The following is an 18,988-nucleotide window of genomic DNA, read 5'->3' as shown; positions in this document are numbered from 1 at the left end:
ACCCTCATGTTAGTGCCATCGTTCGTATCACAGCCATGCCCGTGAATCAAAATAGGGTAGCATTGATGCGCAGGCTTGCTGGCATGTACGTTCTGCTGCCTTTGGCCATGTGTATTCTCCAAAAGGGTAATTCTGGCGGCATATTATCGCACACCCCCAAGATGATCTTTTTCTGCTTACCTATAGGGGGGCTAGTATTCCCAGTTGATTGACTTCTTGGCTTTTTGCTTCCCATGTTCTTTGCAACGAGAGCAGAGAGGTGGCATTGCAACTGTCCTTTCTCTGTATTGATGCTTCTTGGTTTATTGGTCCCTGGAGATTGCTAGTGCAAGTGGAATTCCGCATGGCAAGATGACAGGGGGTGCGGACGACGACGATCCGCCGAAGAAAAAATAACGTGAAATTGCTCGGAAACAGCGCGGCTAGACGAGGAGCTAGACATGGGGCAATCTGGAATACATTTAGAGAAAAGTGATGCGAAGGAAATGGACAGCAGAGGGAAAATGGACATGTCAAGTGAAGTCAAAGAACAAGCATCTCATCTCCGCCAAACCCCCATTGATCGTCAACTTCATAATGATATGCACCATCCTCAACATGTTCAGCGTAGTTTAAACCACATTCCCCAAGTACAGTACTCAACCCCCAAGGAACCCCAGACGCCACCCATGATACCCATGACCATGACGAGATGCCGCCTTGTCACTGCAACGCTCGCAATGCCTGCCCCCGTCGCTTCATCTTTCTCCACGCTTCTACTCCTTGGTGGCTTGGCACGTCTAGTTGCAGACGACAGGCCAAGGAATGCGGTAACACTTGCAAGTATAACTGCCATCTTGAGATTCGACAGTGGCAAATTCGAGCAGGGCCAAGGCAATCCACCAATGCAGGGCCATACGAGTGCGAGTGCGAGCTGCTCCAATGACTAGAGAGGCAGGTCTGCCTTCAATTTGCACATGTATGTTTGTATCCGTAAATCGGAGAAGTTCCATGTAAGCAACATACCCTACACAACATGCAAACAAAAGACGAGCAAGAAAAGGTACGCATACAGTAAGTACCCAATGACAGAAAGCCATGAGCCAGAATCAACAGCAAGGCCGCTCTCCAGACCCTCCAGAATGAGACCGAGTCCGGCAGACAATCCGGCAGACAAGGGTACCTCGCATCATCATCATCCTTCATCCTCCAAACTATCTCCACAAGCTCACGATTTCCAAATGCCCCTCCCCCGGTGCAGCCAACAACGTGCTGCCTGAGATCAAACGCCCCCTTCCACCTCTTTTCTCATCTCTTCCCATGCTATGCCATGTCCTGAACGCTGCTGTTACAGGCCTGCAAATAGTGCCACATGGATGTAGATGCGGAGCAGGATGATTCACCAAAAAGAAGGTTAACACAAGTAAATGAGCAAAAAAAAAAAAAAAAAAAGGCATCACATCATGACAATATCTACCACACTCCGAGCCGAGCCTCTCTCGTCCTTCAGCTCAACAACCCGCCGTGACAGAGCTCCTCGTCATCACGCACAGACTCCCCCCCACCCTCAACACGAGATCATGAAGCAAGGCATCTGAATACACCGATGATGCCTGCTGCACTACTTTTTCTTCATCGTTTCCACATGCCATCTTGAGCATCGACACTACACTACACGCCCCGGGCAACGACCTAAGCGAAGATCCCGAAACAAAATAAAGAAAAAAAATAAAGAGCGTGAATCCAAAGAAAGAAAGAATCCAAGTCCCACAAACGTTGCATCACCCCCCTCCCCAGCCATCACAGAAGAATCTCCATACCAGCCAAACTGCTCACCCGTGCACGAAACATTTCCGCTCACCCAAGGGAAAACACCACTCGATAATACTCGTAACGAACTACAGTGACATCGCCCATCTGCAAGCTGTTGCTGCTCCCCTCCTCCTCCTCCTTCCCCTCGGGGATCTCAATCCTTCATATCCCCCCTCCCACGCTGCTGCCACGTTTCCTCTCACCACCCTCTCTCGACGACCCGCATGATACACGCGCGAACAGAACCAGGCCTCTTTTCTACTCACGCTTCTTAAGCGTCTTCTATTCCCTTTTCTGCTGTTGCTACTACCCTACCAAAGACCACTGGTACCTGAATTAGCTTCATTTCAATCCCATAGTTTCGTTTACCACTCCTCCGTAGGCACTTGTCCAGTCACGAGCCGTCTCCCTCACCGTGGACGTCGTCCCCGAAATACAAAGCCGCGTGTGTGTATGAACCATACGTACCAGAACCCTTATTCTCAGCCCCTTCAATGCTCTCTTCGAGTCCCAAATCCAGCCAGAGCCTCCTCCAACAAGCGTTGAGGCTCCCACACAACTATCCATAACCGCCACGTGCACCGCCCGCCCTCCCAATCTCTCTCCAACAACGCCAATGCCCTCTGCCGCACACGCAATAGGCAATTGGTTGACGCTTCCGTGCAGTAACGCGTCGAGACAAGCAGGGTCCCTGGCTGCGGCTCACCCAGGCGCTCCCCCCCATGCTCACGGCCATCTCAACGTCGCCGACCTATCCAGGAATATCAGGGCCTGCTCCGTAGCCTGGTAGTAGTAATCCTAGCCAAGGCCTCTGTATTTGTTATCCCTCGGTCTCTATTGCCATCGGCGACTTCACTCTTAAACCAGCCTCGTTTGAAAATGTCAAGATCCAAGCTCTCAAGCCCATGCACGACACTCCTCTAGGAAACGAAAACCCCCATGCCCGCTGTGAGCGAGGCTCGTTTGGAACAGAAGTTCCCAGCCCCCATTTTTACAGGCACAGAGGAGATAGTCCATCAGGGCTCCTACGGAATCCTGCTGGCCCCTCTCGAAACAAGGGGGACCTGCTCGACCGGTTGTCGCGGCGGCAGCCGGGTGCTTGCTTTCCGGCCATGAGTCGCCTGTCGTGCCTCTTTTCAGATATAGTTCTGACAGCACTGATTCGACGGACTTGGGCCCCGCAAGAGCAAGAGCATGAAACCGGCCCTGAAGGCTTCAACCAAAGCCCAGGGGGGCCAGCATGAATCATGAAGATGCTCCCTGGGGCCATCTGCTGTGTCAATGGCTTGGACTACAGCTTCATTTGCCGAGGATATAGGAACCTCGCAATCTGTTCTGTGAACAGACAATCTCCGCCATTGCGGGATTAGTCACTTCTATTCTCTTTTCGTCGATATCCATGTTCCGTTTGGCAGGTAGACGCCTACAGAGAGGGAGAGGGATTGGGACCGGAAGTGCAACTCTGACCGCGAGAGAGCGTGAAGCACAATTACAGAATACATAGACCCTGGAGCACATGACATAACACGAAGTGCCTGTTCATCGCCACACGTATGAGCCCCCTTGGGTTTCAAGGCAAAAAAGAGTCGACGGCGCCAAGACATTCTTTGGCAACCGGGATGCGTGATTCCATGGGCTGCAGAGGCGCAATATTAAGGGTGACAAGGTAAGGGGATAAGAGACAACATCTCCGAATAATCGAAAAGCGGCACGAGGCAAAAGAGAACCAAAACACGGGATGTAGCACCTCCCACCCGTTATTTCCTTGAAGGAAACTAGCATACCGCGGAGGAGGAGAAGTCAATTAGGCCGTTTGGTGATCAGAATGTTGGCGTGGCCGGCAAATGACCATGGCTAGCGCTCGGAGGCATCGTTGGAGATGGCCCGTCAGAGATGTGCATGTCCTTCGTATGACCCAGCGCCGGGGTAGGCGAGTTGTCGAGATGCCCTTTTCAGACAGTCATTTTACTTGTACGATCGCTGTCCATCGTCAATCACACAACAAACAATCCGACGCCGACGCTTGCCGCCAAGAGGACGATACGAAGTACATGACGGGACATCTAGTCGAGAATTAGTTCGGCTTGCAAATTGACACAAGGCGCAAGATGAAGAAGTCTCAGTGCTGCTTGCCTGACTCCACCTCTCATGAGAACCCTGAGAGGCCCTATTAAGCTTGCCACTTGTGTCTGTTTTTTTTTTTTTTCTTTTTTTCCCAGAGATTCCCGTGTCCTGCAGTGGCAGGAGGTTGGCGGCACTATTTCTGCCACCGAAGCCCAACTTACCTTGTAGTAATAGTAATGCTTCTGTAAGTAGTCTGCTTCTGGGCCCAATTTCGTCTGTCATTCGTGGGCTAGGCCTTCTCCCCAAACGTTTCTGCTTTGACAAGGGACAGGGTAGAGCCAAGCTGCCGGCCCCCGAAACTGACAGCGAGGGAGACAGAAAGGCGGGTGGTTGCCTGGGGGAGAAGCCATACATTGAGCGCCACATCAGGTGGTCTCTTCTTGATGAAGACGACGTCTAGCAAAGGAGAAGAGATAAGAGGTCGCTCAGGGGGCGAAAGAGGCGTTTCCTAGCTCATTCCAGACATACTTGGCGTGTAGGAAGTAGAGACAGAGATGTCAAGAGGTGGGAAGCTGATGGGCCGATGCAAAGTGCAGAGTAGGTAAGGAGGCACAGGTCTCCAGGAGTAGAAGCTGTCGTCCCGAGGACGATGTGAGCTGCCTAAAGGTACCATCTCGATACATCTTCAATGTTGCCCGAATGGGCCGAAGTGTGACGCTCTACGCACTGCTGCGCATGTAATGCAACGCTATATGCAAGATGCTCCTGGCAGGTGCAGACGGCGACGCCGTGGTTCGAGGAGAAGCCAGCACGTGTTGGAGAGTGATAGGGACAGTGTCATTACCTCATCCGTGGTGCCCTGCGAAGGCGCGAAGTCGCTACTGACTGGCTCGTACTCGCACTCTCTGGGTGGGCGGAAGCGGCAGATGGCAGAACCGTGACGAGTTGGGACGAAGGTGCAGAGAGCGAGCTGTTTTGGCAGCATCTCGCGCCACAGAAGAAGGGCGAGCTCTGCGATATTAATTAGCCTCCAATTTGCCCGTACGACTCGACATCGGAATCAAATCGTAGCCGAATCGTAGCCGAAACTGCCTGAACAAGATACTGTGACCTGCGTCATGCTGCCAGGCACTCGCAAGGCAGCTCCCCCAGCTTTCACGGCGCCCGCATTCAACCGTCCCGGACGGGCAGCAAGTGCCAGTACTTGTGAGTCTTCTTCACATGCCCGGTAACGACTAGGTATTCAATGAACGGTTCAGCGCACTGTCAGTACGAAGCATCAGGCTTGCCAATGATCAGGAAGAAGAAAGAGGAGGAAGGGGAGGGGGGTGTTGAAGCGGATGCTTGGCAACTCCAGATTGTGCAGTATCTCGATGAAACACAGCCGGCGAGGTTGCCACTATCGAAGGCGGTGTTGTTATCATTTATGATATCACGATGGCATCTGAAAACCAGTGACCGCAAGAATAACTAGAGACGCAAAGCAGCACCAGCAAAATTAGACGGTATGGCCCTCCTAGCCTCGGCGAGACACCGATCACCAAGTCGCTGCATTCCGGGGAGGCAAGAAGCTTTGGGGGAAACGTGGACACTGCAGAAGCTGCATGCAACCAGCTTTCCCTTGTTGCCGTGGGGCCCGTCACCAGTCAACCAGCCTGTCTGCCCAGCTCCAAAGTTTGTGTGCAGCGTCACGGGCTCCGTACCAGGCCATGCCCACATATGCAGTGCTGTGCTGTGCGGCGTTGCAGTGCAGCGCACGAGGCTTGCCCGCTGCGGCGGTGCCCATCCCGCCTTTTCTCCCGCAAAACTGAAGCTGCCGCACTGAAAAAGGGCGGTCGACCAGGGAGCATCGATGAGAAGCCAAAACGGGGCCGGTTGGCCAAAGTCCACCAATGGCGTGGCGATACCGGACAAGGGCATCATTGACGCACCGTGAACGGGTTGCACGGCATGGGGCGCACTGGGCACGAAGTACGTAGTTGCTGTGGTCGTGTCGAACAAGCTTCGAAGCTGCCATTCTGCTGTTGGGCTGGTTTGTCAAGCCATGACGACGACCAGCGATGGACAGCCAGCAGGCAAGCATCGGAGATCAAGCAAAAGCTAGGGGTTCGGAAGCACCAGTCGCCGAGTTGCGATACGCAATGCAACCGGTCTCAGGGAAAACGGCGAGATATCTTGCTTGCACCAGGTACTTAGCGGAGTCGTTTGTTACGAGAACCGAGATACTAGCAATAGCTCCATGCGAGCAGCACTGAGTCCTTGGAGCCAACAGGAGCATTGCTCTGTTTTCCTCTCACATAGCTCCCCTTTCCTATGCTAGCGTTAAGAGCAAAAGAAGCAAAGAAATGATCGAACCAAACCGCAAGACCGGTAGAGCTGGCTGTCGGCGACTCAATCCAAGTCCGCCGTGGGAAATGCCATCTCGACTTCCCAGCGACAGCCAGCGCGCGATACCTTTTTCGGGGGTCTCAGGAGCTGTGGAAGACCCAACCGGCTGGTGACAAGTTCCCCTGGTTGCTCGCCGAATCTTTGGCACTGCACCACCAGCCGCTTGCGAGACGGCGACCCGTTGCAGCGCGGCCAGAAGCCAATGGCAGGGGAAACGCCACGTCTTGCCTGGCCCGCAACTGGAAACCAAACGGTCTCGCTGTACCTCCCAGCAGGCAGCTTCCCGGGAGAGGGGTTCGGGGAGGGAAGCGAAGGCAGATCATTGGAGCGCTCAAAGGCCTCTGGCGCCTCTGCTGCAAAAGAACCCTTGCGAAGGGGGGTGCGTGTCTAAAGGAGCTTAGCACAAGATGCGACGGTAAGGATCCTGGAGGAGGGGGGGGTGAACAGAACGTAGGGCTGAACCAGGCCAGGCCATCCATCCCACCAAGAGCAAACACAGGTTGATGCAGGGTTGCGGCCAGGGCAGCCAATGGGGGCCCGCGGACGGCACCCTGGCGCTCTGGCACTCTGCTGGCCAACAACACCCCTGCCCAGACCTCCCGCACCGCGTACGCCCGCTGCACAGCGTCCCGCTCGGCCTCCCCGAAGAGACGTTGAATTAATTGCTAGACTCACCGCTGGAACAGCCAGAAGATGGGCGAGATTTGAGCTGCAGAGCAGCAGCAGCTCTGTCGTGGCACCTGCGCTGCATCGGGTAGCGAAGTCAACCTGGCGTCCGAGAGCTTTGGCCACGGTCCCGTCTGCTGTCGCATCTGGGTAATCTTTCTGTCTGACCCAGCCCTACAGCCCGAGATCAAGTACCGACCAACGCTCTGGGTCAGGCAGACAGGCAGGCCGACAACCTTGATGAACCAGTGTAAGCCTGACGCTGCTGGAGACACCCATCTGGGACTGGCCAGTGGACTACCAATCCATTGCTCTCAGCGAGGTACTGTCCCCTTGGAGTAGCGCGAGGACGAAACAGGAGCGTCTACTGCAGACGAGGTCTGCCTGAAATTCTCTTGCTCTGCAGCAGCTGCCTCTCTTCCCTCTTCTCTCCCTTTGGTTTTTCCTTTGCAGTCTCTTCATCTGCCACTTGCTGGTCCATTGTGATGCATCAATTGCGATGCGTTGTCGAGTGACGACCAGCTGCAGGGCCTCTGGCCGACGCAGAAGGGCTGCAGCAGCGCCAATGAGCTGTTTCTCGAATCGTACGAGGGGGAAGCTCCTCCGTCGATCAAATCTGCATCAATGACGAGGGGGTCGAGCAGCACCATGATTGCGTCTGCGGCGTCTGCAGGAGAGCGAGGCATGGCCCACACCCCCCTCGACAGATGGCGTGGGAAGCTGTCACCTCACGTGATCGGCCCTGGAGCAACGCGGCAAGATTTAACCCACAATGTCTGGAGCCGCCAATCAGAGGCCGGGATCAGTTACGGCTTGCTGTTTTGGAACAGTGCAAGAGCCCATGGTCGCCAAGTCTTCAGTACCTGAGCAGCCCCGGCCAAAGTTTTGTCAGGGCTGAGTAACGGGGACTCGCGGTCGTGCACGCTTCACGGAGAAGCTGCTCCTCTCTTTCCCATCTTGCACATCCTAGCCCAGACAGAAGGCAGCCGGCCCCACTGCGCCAAACTACCTGCCTTGGCCCCCAAAACGAGGGTCTCGTCGTTGACACTGCTGCTAATGCACGAGTGCTATGAAGATGGACACTCCATGGTCCATACCTTACATTGGCACCTCTCATCAAACTGCGTCGAGGCGAAAGCAGAGGGGCTGATAGGATCGCGACGATGGGCCTTGGAAATTAGTCGGATCGTCGTCTGAATGATGGCACCGCATTGAGAAAGACCAGAGACTCCAGCTTCAGCCTCGAAATCCTGCCAGGTGGTCTGGACCATCCGGGGAACAAAAGAACCTTAAAATCACCACTACTACTGGTGCTACTTACCGTGGTAAGGTGGCCGGCGAACGCCTTGTGGCCGAGGCATACCCGAAAGCTTCGATATGATTACTACTCACTCGCACAGGGACCAGCTCGTGATGCTGTCCCTCGCAGCCATGTTCGGCAGGCCCAGCGCGTACGCAATACGAAGTGCAGCGCTCGTCCTTGTCCTTTTGCACATGGGAATGGGTGACAGGGGCAGCGGCGTCATCGGGGAGTTGAAGCATCGACTGCGGGCTTGGCGTCACGGCTGGTGATGATCGAGCTCCCTAATGGCATCACCGAGATCTGAGGAGTGTGCGCGAAAGTGGTTAGGGAGGGGGGCAGTGGAGGGATTAACAGTTCAGGCAGGAAATTGGCCGAGGAGGGAACGGCAGGAAGAGGCAAAAATGCAGGAAGACGAAGAGGAAGAGAGGGGAAAGGGGGCAAAGCGAGAGACGGTAGGGAGAATTCCATGGAGCATCGTCGACAACGTGCCGCCAGTCTGGATGCTGGACATCCGGCCCGGAGGTTTGTGTCCCTGGAAGCTCCATTTTGCGACTCCGTGGGAGCACCGCTTTTACCCAGAGTTTGGGTTCGCAGGCAGGGCAGTGGAAACGGGCGCTGTCTGCGCTCCCCCCCTCTGCTCCATCCCATCCTGCCATCGGTGGGCCATCTGAAGCATTCTCGTGGTGCTGCTCGTCTGCGGTAGCACGAGCTGCCTGCCTTGCCCCATCTCCTCAACCGTTCCCCCCCATGATGCCGCCGCAGCATCCATGATCCCCGGGCGTGGGGGCCAACCACTGCGACACAGTAGCGACCGGATTGGGCAAGGCGAAGAGACGTCGATTGCTGGGGTCTCTGGACGATTGGCCATTCTGCCGACCTCCTTGTCGCACTCGCCAAGCCAAGAAGGAAGAGACATGTCACCGGTCTAGCCTAGCAACATTGACAAGCGTCCCCATCCCGCATAAGGCACCGTCTCTATCGTATCGCATCGCAAGTGCTGCGCCCTTCTTCGGCTTGTCTGCTGGCTTTTGTCTTGCTATTCTGGTTTTTACTTTCTTGATCTCTTTTTAAGCTTCGCTTGGGAAGCACAGCACGAGAGGGGGAGCTGGACGCGCCCGCTCCGTATGTTTTGGCCGGGTCCCTGGTTATTAGAATCCCCTGCTCTCGGTAGCATGTTGTGCTTGGGGGTTCAGGACCAGCATCACCACTATCTTACTGCTACCTGCACGCAGCTCTGCCAAGTACAAGAGCACGTTTTGAGAGGGAGATCAGAGGGAAGGGGGGAGAAGGGGAAGAGAGCAGCCAATCACCCGCGTGAGAACCTTGACAAAGTTGCCATTCGGGGAAAGCAATGCAAGTCAGAAAATAAGAAGCCCAAAGGGAAGTAGGTGGTGACGATGCTGTCATTCTTTGGCGTCTGTTTTGGGACGGCAGTGCCGGACGCTGGTTGGTAAGGCTGAGATGCGCGCCGGCAGCTGCAGTAGCATAGAGACACACAGACGCACACGCACACATGAAACAAGACAACAAGAACAGCGAAGAAGGGACGGCTGGGATTCGTTTTTTCTGGCGCACGGGGTTGGGTGCCAAGTTGCCGTCGTCGCACGTTGAGGCGAATGAGACGGGATGATTTACCCTTAACCAAGGGCCGCGGAAAGATCCCAAGGCATGTTCCTTGAGGTGGCACCTAGGTTGGAAGGGACAGACATTGCCGGGATGACGGGGGGGTGAAACAAGAACGGCAAGCCGTTGAAGAAGTTGGTGTGTGCAAGCGGGAACGACATGTCCTTCTGCATCTGCTAACCATAGGGCGCGCAAAAGGGGAGTTGGATTCGCGTCGTGTCGTTTCTCCTTTTGATGGCAATGACCTTTGGTCTCTACCTTAGCACGAGGCAAGGTGACTACTTAGGTACATGTAGCCATACGGATAGAAGGCGGATCACAAAATGTCAATTCCGGCGACGCTTTTTTTGCCTGATGTTGAGCTTGTAACTGTAACACCTTGATCCGTTGATGTGAGGTAAGGTACATGTAGCAAATGACCCAGTTCTCATTTCGCCAGCCATGAGCCCACGGCTGTCGGCCAATGCACGATATCGGACCTTGGCTTCATCATCCCACCTTTTGAAGCGCAACTTGGGGTCATTTCCAGCGGCCGCAACGCAATTCCAAATCGCCAAACAAGATCCATGAACCTTTTTTTCAAACTCTCTTCCACCAGTCCCGTACGAGTAACATACAAGGCAGCCAAATTTCCTTTTCCGGCCGCGGAGCAAGCAAGTCCCGAGGCATCATCATCACAGCCCGGCCAGACCTTGGGGGAGATTGACCTTGTTAGCGGCAGCACTGTGCCTTTGCACCAATAGCATCAAATACCTACCTATGTAGTTCCAGTAAAGGTATCGAGCCCAGACCACCACCGCACACACCCTCCCCGCCATCCATCCCGTCACATCCTCCTCTCCCCATGCTAAACTCATCTTGCCTTTTTTTCCGAGGTATCGAAAATGGTGCAGAGGAACACGTAGGTTCTCGCCTGCTTCTTGGCTGTAACCGCCAGGAATACTTTGCCCATCTCTTCTTAAACCTTGCAAGGCGCGCGCACGCGGTCACTTGGCGTTGCAGTTCCAAAAAGCCAACTTAAGTTGTTTGGATGGTTACAGCAGGATATTGTACATCGTAGCATGTAACTCGGCATCGTCTTGGGCTCCCATATCTGGCTCGGATCATCATGTATGTCACGTTGGGGGCCATCTCGTTGCCTTGCGCCATGCAATGACGACGCCGAGGAGCTCATTGGCCGCGTTTCTCGTCTCTGCACGTCGCCCAACCCTTGTGGTTCCCTCATTCCCATCGTGAATCCTCCCCGAATCCAAGGTCACCCCAGGGCCAGATACCTGCCATTTCCTAAAGCGGACGGATTGTGGAAAAGGCAAATAGATTGATTAATCAATTGGGAGTGCTACCGCTCAGTCTGCTAATGCACCACCGACGCCGTGAGAGCGAGGGTGTGGGCGCTGTTGGACGTTGGATGTGGCGTGTGCTGATGGACCTTCTTCACCCCGTCGCTTGCCGCTCCCGAAGACCTGGAACACGAACGTCTTGGATGGTTTCTGTTGGCTGTACGGATACGTGTACTGTACCTGAGGTAGTATGGGTTACTGCTTTCGATCTGCCTGCCCTGCCACTCGCTCAGCGTATAATTTCCCTGTTGGAACCCCGAACCCCATGGCAAGGATCGCCCGGTCTAATTCGGACACAGATCAGCCCTGGAATCATGCTGAGGATTGGGCTGGGCTGCAAATTGTAATCACCGCCCTGGGATTAATCAGCAACGCTCAAAGCAAGGACGATGCCCACATACGCGCCGAGCTACCCTTGATTACATTTGGCATCTACTGTCCATACGTGTTCGAAGCAATGACTAATTATTCCAAGCGAGGTATCAAAGATGCAAGGCGTCACTTGCGGATTCCAGGGTACGATTATTGATATCGAACCTCTTGACTCGCAGGTAGGTACAGATAGGGCAACGTAGGCTACGAGTCCAAGCTATGAGGGCATCCACTCGACGAGGCAAAAGATTCCAACTCCAGCGATAGCCGCAGGTCACATGTACCAACGATATCAAGGCGGAAGCGAGGGCGATGTCGACATCCAAGTCGAATTTCATTGGAGATTTGCCGCCAAAGAGCCACAAGACAAGGCAAGAAATAGAAGAGGAGACGTCGCCAACTCTTGCTGCTTGGGGTCAACATGGGCCCCGTCAAGCAAACACGAAGCCCCAATAATGGAGACATCCCAAACCTCACAGGGCCAGAAGCCAAAATGCCCAAAACGAAACACCCCCCCCCCAATGTTGGCGGCAAATCGACGCGGGACGTGTGGGGATGGCGGCCAAGGGAAGCGAAAGGCGCAGCGTCTCTTTAGCAGGGGGGAAGCTTTCGGGACGTGCAAATGCTGGACGCGGCTTAGCGTCAACTGGCTCTATCTGATTAGGCCCCAAAAGGTAAGGCGCAGTAACCCGTAGGGCAAAAGAGAAGAGAAGATCCATACGGGAAGATTGAAGAGAGACAGGAAACGCGGGGGCCGTCGCTTCTGTGATTGGCCGGGTGAGCAAGAGGGGAAAGGGGGGGGTTGAGCCAATCAGAAGCCCTTGCGAACCTTTAAAAAGAAACAAAATCATAGGATACGTACCTGGCTTGGAGACAGAACAAGGCAAGAGGGGGAGGGGTAAAATGGAACTCGGGCATCTCCCGAGCGCAGTTTGGAGCTTAAATGGCTGGCTGTCGGGGGGCACGGGACGAGAGTTCTTAGTCAGCGGGCTGGGGGTGGGGTTCGTTGACTCTTATTCCCGGCCCGGCGCTACTGGCTATCACGAGCCTTGCGGTCTGTGTCCGTGCCGCCTTTGGGCGGGATTGATGATGGCGTTGAAGAAAGCTTGTGGCCTCTGGCAAGGCGATCAATCATCATGGTGCGGGCTTTTGCGCACAATTCGCAGGCCGGGTACCGCCAGCGCGGCTCGTAGCCCTTTCGTTGGGCTGGAGAGGGGGAGGATATCGGGAGTCAGACGGAACCTGAGCGATGAGGGGTTTGACTTTTTTTTTTGGATTTCTTCTCACCAGACTGTCAAATCTTTGTCGTGAGGGCATCGCCAAATAAGCAAGCCCACGGCACTCGCAACAGCGGCAGGCCGGGAGTCGGGACTAAGGCTGTGCGTGTCGCTGTTGCTCCCCGATAAGACCCTTTGTGGAACCCACGCCATGGGCGATCTAAAGCTCTAGAGGTGCTTGACTCGGACGGCCTGGATATCCACGGAGAACTGCGTGTTGGACTACGGCGTTTTCCAGCTCCGTTTACGCCGGCAACCTCCTTATTTGCTCGGAAATGCTACATCCAGCTTTGACTCCGCAGAAATCTGGTAATCGCCGTATACTGTAACTTGGCCTGCCGCTGAGGGTACTAGACGTTACACTGGTCGACACAGCTCGGCGACTGGGACATTGATGGTCCAGGGCTTCGGTGACATGCGCCGTCGTGAAGGGATGAGACCTTGTCACACGCCGTCTCGAGCATCGTCACGGGAAGAGTCCGCGAAATAACGAGACCAAGTGCTACAAAGGAGACGGGCCAAACGGGACAGCAGTGAAGTTAGTGCGTTGCCATGATGCAGAATCGTACGACCATGTTTGTAGGGCGCCGTTGCGGATAAGGCAGTTTCATCTTCTTGACCTTATTTCTTTCCTTGTGCACTGCCAGGCATATCAACCTGGAAGGCAAGACCCATTACACGCCGCGTCGGTAAATAGATTCCCCAATATTCCAGGCATGGCATGGTGAAGCAAAGCAAAGTCCCCAAAGTTTGTTCACCCCCCCCAGCATGGACTGCAGCGAAACCCAAGTACTACACATGAGAACCCTGAGAGGTGTCGCCCGGGATCGGAATTCCGCAAGTTGTGGAAAAGCAGAAACAAACAATTTCCTGCCTCGATGGAGCTACGGAGTACCTGCCTAGAGACCGACAAAACTAGGCCAAAAAAGGCCTGTAGTAACACAGCTGGAAACACCCCTTGCAGTTGAGGCTATCTTCTTCGCATCACAATGTGACATGGTCCAGCTACAACGACTAGGTAAAGTACATTGTAGATTCGAAGCGCAGATGAATCGACGCATAAACTCGCAGCCCTGTATCATGAATCAGAAACCACGGATGGGAAACATGGAAAAAAAGAAAAGCCACATGGCAAGGGGAGAACGACCGGGATTCGACTTCCGAACAGACGACATACCGGAAACAGAATGACGACGACGAAACAACAAGCAACAGCAACAGGGCCCCCTGCCAAAAAGGCAAAATCAATTCTCCAACATGGGTACGTAGACAATTCCATATTGCCAGAGCCCAACTCCCGGCTATCGCTAAGCGCAGCGATTGGCGGGCTGCGAGCGGGCCCTCCATGCCGCTGTGGAGATTCCAAGATCCGACGCTGAGCTCCAGAGCTGCCACCAATCAGGTGTTGGAGATGGGCGATTATATCAGCAGGGCGAGGCTGCCGAGATCCACTGCAGTCGGCGCAAGATTCGTCCGGCGCACAATTTCATGCCGCCGGATGGCCATGCCGCAGGGGGTGGGTGTTCTCTTTTTTTTTTGCTGCTGTAAAGTATCAAACGGGGACTTGGGGGTTTGCGAGCCTGTTGTTCCCGCGCGGTAGCTGCTTGGTGGTGGGTGCGCTGGAGAGGGACTTGGTGGGGGACTTTGCAACGAGGCTTTCCTCTGGGCTGAAAACTTGAATCCTCGTAACTGCTGTCTGGTTACGAGCCTCGGGCCATCAGCAGCAGTATCGTGGTTATCATCCTGCAATTGCGCGTCTACGTACGTGGCAATAGGGATAGATAGCCATACGAGTAAATTCTTTATCTCTCATGCGTTTTCTAATTCCTGTTTCTCCTCGGGTTAATCCATCGAATCTTTCCGGCAAGCCTATCTGTCCAACTCTGTCGCCCAAACATCGTACCCATGCACGCGATGATGGCATATGTATTTCTCCTGCTTGGCGTCACTCATCTTACACGGAAAATATCTAGCCCTGTCAACTCTCCTCGTCTTCGTCTTCGTCTACCAAGTACGATCGCGACGGCGCCTCGTCGTTTGACTTCTTGCGTCACACTAGGCCATCCAGGAAATTGCAGCCGCCTATGGCCCTTGTAATTCTCGTCTTGTACTAGCCACGAAGCATCATTGATGAAGCCTTGCCCGTCGCCCATCTCCATTCTTCATTCTCGCCTCGCCTCAAGGGGTCCCAGTCGTACGGATCCAGCCCACCGGGAGTGGACCGTCCCAAGATGCCGGTTATCCGCCAAAAAAAAGACGAGAAGCTGTTGCGTGTTTTTCTCCTTTCCTGGTCCAAGCTCCCTACAAGCGTTGTTTCTTGGAGAAACTCGGGTTGTTGGACAGGAATGTGCGCCTAGTTTCAAAAAAATACATTCAAAACCCCGGAATGCCAGCTTCGCAAGCCTCGTGCTAGTCGTCGTATGTACACACGTACTCGAGGCGTGGCTTGCCCAATGCGGCAATGCTTGAGAAATCCGGCGGGCTGGTTAAGGTAGGGTCTGATGTGCGCCGCATCCCTTTGGGACGGCCCTGTGTCCTGTCCTGTCATCAAACCTGGAAACATTTAATCTGGGCAAATACAGCGAGGCGTCTCGATCGAGAAGGAGTGAACTTGGTATGCGCAAAAGAAGAAGATGATGATGAGAATGGTGAACACAATGAGTCTCCGCTATTGCTCCGATTCCAATGTAACCCCATGAGAGGATCGCCAGCCCTTTGCCAATCTCTCTCCAATACGAAATTCTACTTTGGGACAAACGAACCAACAAGGCTCAAACCTTTTCCCATCGATCTCATCGTTCCCTTCTGTCGGTATCCGTATGTATAGAGTTTACTGTTACACCCTTCTCCTCTCCACCTGTGCGTCCCTTGATTGCCTCGTTACCGCGCCTGCGGGCGCATTGCAAATCATGCTTCTTAGATGGGGTGTCTGTGGCAAGAAGTACATACATTACATACAAACACGCCGAAAAAGGCATGTAAGTGCAAGGCATGCGAAGTGATACAGTTCTCACGCTGTGGACATTCTCGAGAAGCTCTCCCTCTGGTGAACATTCTTTCCGGGAGGCTGATGTCGTGATGACCCCCGTATCAAGTTCATAGCTCGACGATCCCCCTCTTTCAAATCAAATCTTAGGAACCAAACCGCCCCAAACCCCCTCCTTGGCCTTGGGAGGGTTTATCCTTGCACCTTGGGACCGCCATCGTCCGCGCCCGCGGAACCAGGTTTTTTGATCATTCAGGCTTTTTGGGGGCGCTTAATCAACGGTGACAAACCCCTGTGATTCCATCATCGATTTGGATTCGGCGCCTGATGTGCAATTTGCGTTTTACACAAAGAGAGATACGAACGATACAGTAGCAAAAAAGAAAAAAAAAAAAAAAGACCCAACCACAAGCCGTCGCTTAAGACGTCGTTCTTTCATCACATCAACTCACCCGTTTTCCCTTTTTCGCGTTTGGCCAACCCAACTCTAATCAACGGCTGTAGATACCTAAGTTCAAAGTACATCGATGCTGGAGACCATAGGGCGGCAGTGCAGCATCCTGTCTTTGTGGCTTGTCGAGGCGTGTCCCCTGCAACACGTGTGTCTGTAGAAAAGGAGCCAGCGGCCTGCGGCGGCGCCCAACGAAGTTGGTGCAAGGCAAGGGCGGCACTTGGGGCAAATCTCTCCAAATCTCCAATCTCCTACCGGCTTTAATTTGTCCATTTTCGCCATTTCAACTCTTTCTCTACCCCGTACGGAGCTTCTTTTGGTGCGACTTAGTCCGGTGCCCCGTAAACTCCGAACTGGGGCCAGAACAGGTAACCAGATTCGAAGGGGGGGGAGATCCCCAGTAATTGTAATTTCAAATACTTTGTGTGATTCGAGCAGCAGGGAGAAGCATCAAATCGGAAATCTAAAATCGCTTCGGCGTCAAGTTTTGTTCACCGTTCTTTTCTGGGTATTTGGTTCCTCGGGGATATTTGTCTCTTCTTTCTTGTTTTACCCCGATGGCCCTGCATTGTCTGCCTCCGAGCTTTATTTAGACTCAGGAGAGAGGGAGAAGGGGGCCGCCAGCAAAAGGGGACACAACGCCATGCAGCAGCCTGCAATGCAAACCCCGAATGTTATGGCCGCTTGCGGTAAGAAAGCAGCAGCTGAGAGTTCCCACGTCCTGCACGAGGAGAGAGTTGCTGCTCGTAGGGCGAACCAGATCCAAGGGATAAAATTTGTTCCCCCCTCCCCCCCCCTCTTCACCCGTTGACGACCAAGCAACGAGAACCAACCGGGCTTTTGGCTATCCACAGCATTGGGATAGTAGGGCTGAGAGGGAGGCTCGGCAGACGTTGACATGTGGCAGATGGCGTCCCGACGGCTAGGGAAGACGACCATTGGCTGGGGGGCCACGGGGGGGAGACCCCCCCACTCTCCTTGAGCTTTTGGTCGTTTGGGGCATGAACACAAAAGGTCACCGGTGATCTAGAATCCTGTTGAGGCAAGGGACAGGCCGCCGCTACTTAGGTGTATGTACTGTACTACTCGTTGACGCTACTTGTGCAGAGGTGTATGTATGTATGTACACGTGTATGTAGCTCTACATGTATTCATCCACGCATTCGCTTGCGGGTGCGGTACGATGTACATACATACCGCTTCTGCCTCCCTTGCCGTCTTCTCCCTCTCCCCTCTCCCTTGTCCCCTCGTCCTTCGTTTTGCGACGGCCAATTTCGTGCCGGGACCGGGATCTGCTTGGATGCTTCCGGGACGCCGCGGGATGTCCAGCCTGAATCTCTGCTCACTCATGGCACGGCACGGCACACATTTTAGCCATGAGGACAGCGAAGAGAGGAGAAACCAGAAGACGGGGGAGAGAGTGGTGAGAGAGTAATACTCTGTAGAGTATACAGTACAGTAGAGATCCGTTGTTCCGAAAGGTTACTGTCATTGGCGATAATTGCTGATGATGGCGGGCTATCTTGCCTGGGAACACGAGCCCTCCCCTGCTGCAGAGGGCATCGGTTGTCGCAGGCATAACTTAACAGCCGTTGTATCTTGTCTTTATTGACATTATGCTTTCCGGAGGCAAAGCCATCAAAGAACTCAAAGGCGAACATCATTTCCGTTATTTTCCTCGCCTCCCTGCGGAGCCGCATCCCGATAGCACAGCTCCTTGGCGGATATTTTCTTGCTTTTTGAGGGTCCCCCCTCTTCATCCCGCTTGGCGCACATTCAACGATCCCGTAGGGCTCTCGTTGGCCTCTCTCTTTCATTAGTATGCGCTTCTCGCTGGGTACATAGATCATGGCACTCGCAAGGTATACTAGCAGCTGCGTATCAAATGCCGGTTGGGGAAAGAAAACTGATTTACCACCTTGGGCGCTTTGCAGGGCTAGACGGGGGAATTTGGACGCCGGCGGGCCCTTGTTCCGGTCTCTTGGCCACTTACACCGGCCATTTTATTCTCTGCGCCTGCACGCTGCTCTCTATGGATTTGCTCTACCTGTGATTTTGGTAATATTATCTTGCTGTGTGACGGACTTCTTAGGTATATTGTACGGGCTCCTCTCTTTTCGCTTCTGTCTCTGTGCGTGTCTGTACGTGTATGTGGGAGACCACCTGACCTTGGCAGGCGGCAAGACTGTCTAATTGGGGGCCCCAGGGCAACAAAGATGAGGAGCTCCATACGCACGCAACTTACGAGCGATGCATCGTACAACACAACAAAATGCCCCCCGCGCGTCCCCATGCTGCACGACTCGCCGAGCAAGAAAAAGCAGACAAGTCGAAAAAGGGGGCCGGGCGAAGGGCGCTTGGTTGCACGGGGCTCTGTGTACCACATGTCAGTACGGTATAGGTATGTAGTCCCCAGCAAGAAGGGATCGGGTTAGACAGCGCGCATCTCGCATCCGGGTCTCGTAGGAAAAAGGTGGACTGCAAGAGAGACGGACGCCAAGTTCATTCCCGGCCAGCCTTGTAAACGAGAGGGAGAGACACCACGTTGGCACGCCCGCGAATGGGAGTGTGTGGGTTGGGACGGCACGGTTAGGGTTGGGCGCTGACATGTGGTGCCATGGGAAAATCGCCATGTGCTGCAAATTGAAAGGGCTCCCTCTCTCCTCTGGGTGTGGACGGGGAGAGAATTGGGGATGGGTGGGAGGAAGGGCGATGGAGGGAAGGGGG

General features: G+C 54.1%; 2 protein-coding genes across 2 annotated transcripts; both read right to left on the bottom strand.

Moving 5' to 3' along the window:
- Positions 1 to 4,144: 4,144 nt before the first annotated feature.
- On the bottom strand, positions 4,145 to 4,840 carry CCMA1212_010145 (uncharacterized protein; the record flags this gene model as incomplete). The annotated part of the gene is made up of 2 exons (XM_073707199.1): positions 4,145 to 4,363; positions 4,700 to 4,840. The coding sequence occupies 2 exons, from the start codon at positions 4,838 to 4,840 to the stop codon at positions 4,145 to 4,147; spliced, it is 360 nt and encodes a 119-aa protein (XP_073554305.1).
- Positions 4,841 to 5,325: 485 nt separating this feature from the next.
- CCMA1212_010144 (uncharacterized protein) lies at positions 5,326 to 8,451 on the bottom strand (the record flags this gene model as incomplete). Its single annotated transcript, XM_073707198.1, has 6 exons — positions 5,326 to 5,815; positions 6,347 to 6,630; positions 6,919 to 7,083; positions 8,007 to 8,171; positions 8,231 to 8,254; positions 8,302 to 8,451. The coding sequence occupies 6 exons, from the start codon at positions 8,449 to 8,451 to the stop codon at positions 5,326 to 5,328; spliced, it is 1,278 nt and encodes a 425-aa protein (XP_073554304.1).
- Positions 8,452 to 18,988: the final 10,537 nt, after the last annotated feature.

Source organism: Trichoderma ghanense (assembly GCF_004382785.1).
Source record: "Trichoderma ghanense strain CCMA-1212 chromosome Unknown scaffold_22, whole genome shotgun sequence".
NCBI lineage: Eukaryota > Fungi > Ascomycota > Sordariomycetes > Hypocreales > Hypocreaceae > Trichoderma > Trichoderma ghanense.
Note: the sequence above shows the minus strand (reverse complement) of the source record. Positions and strands in the feature narration are given on the sequence as shown.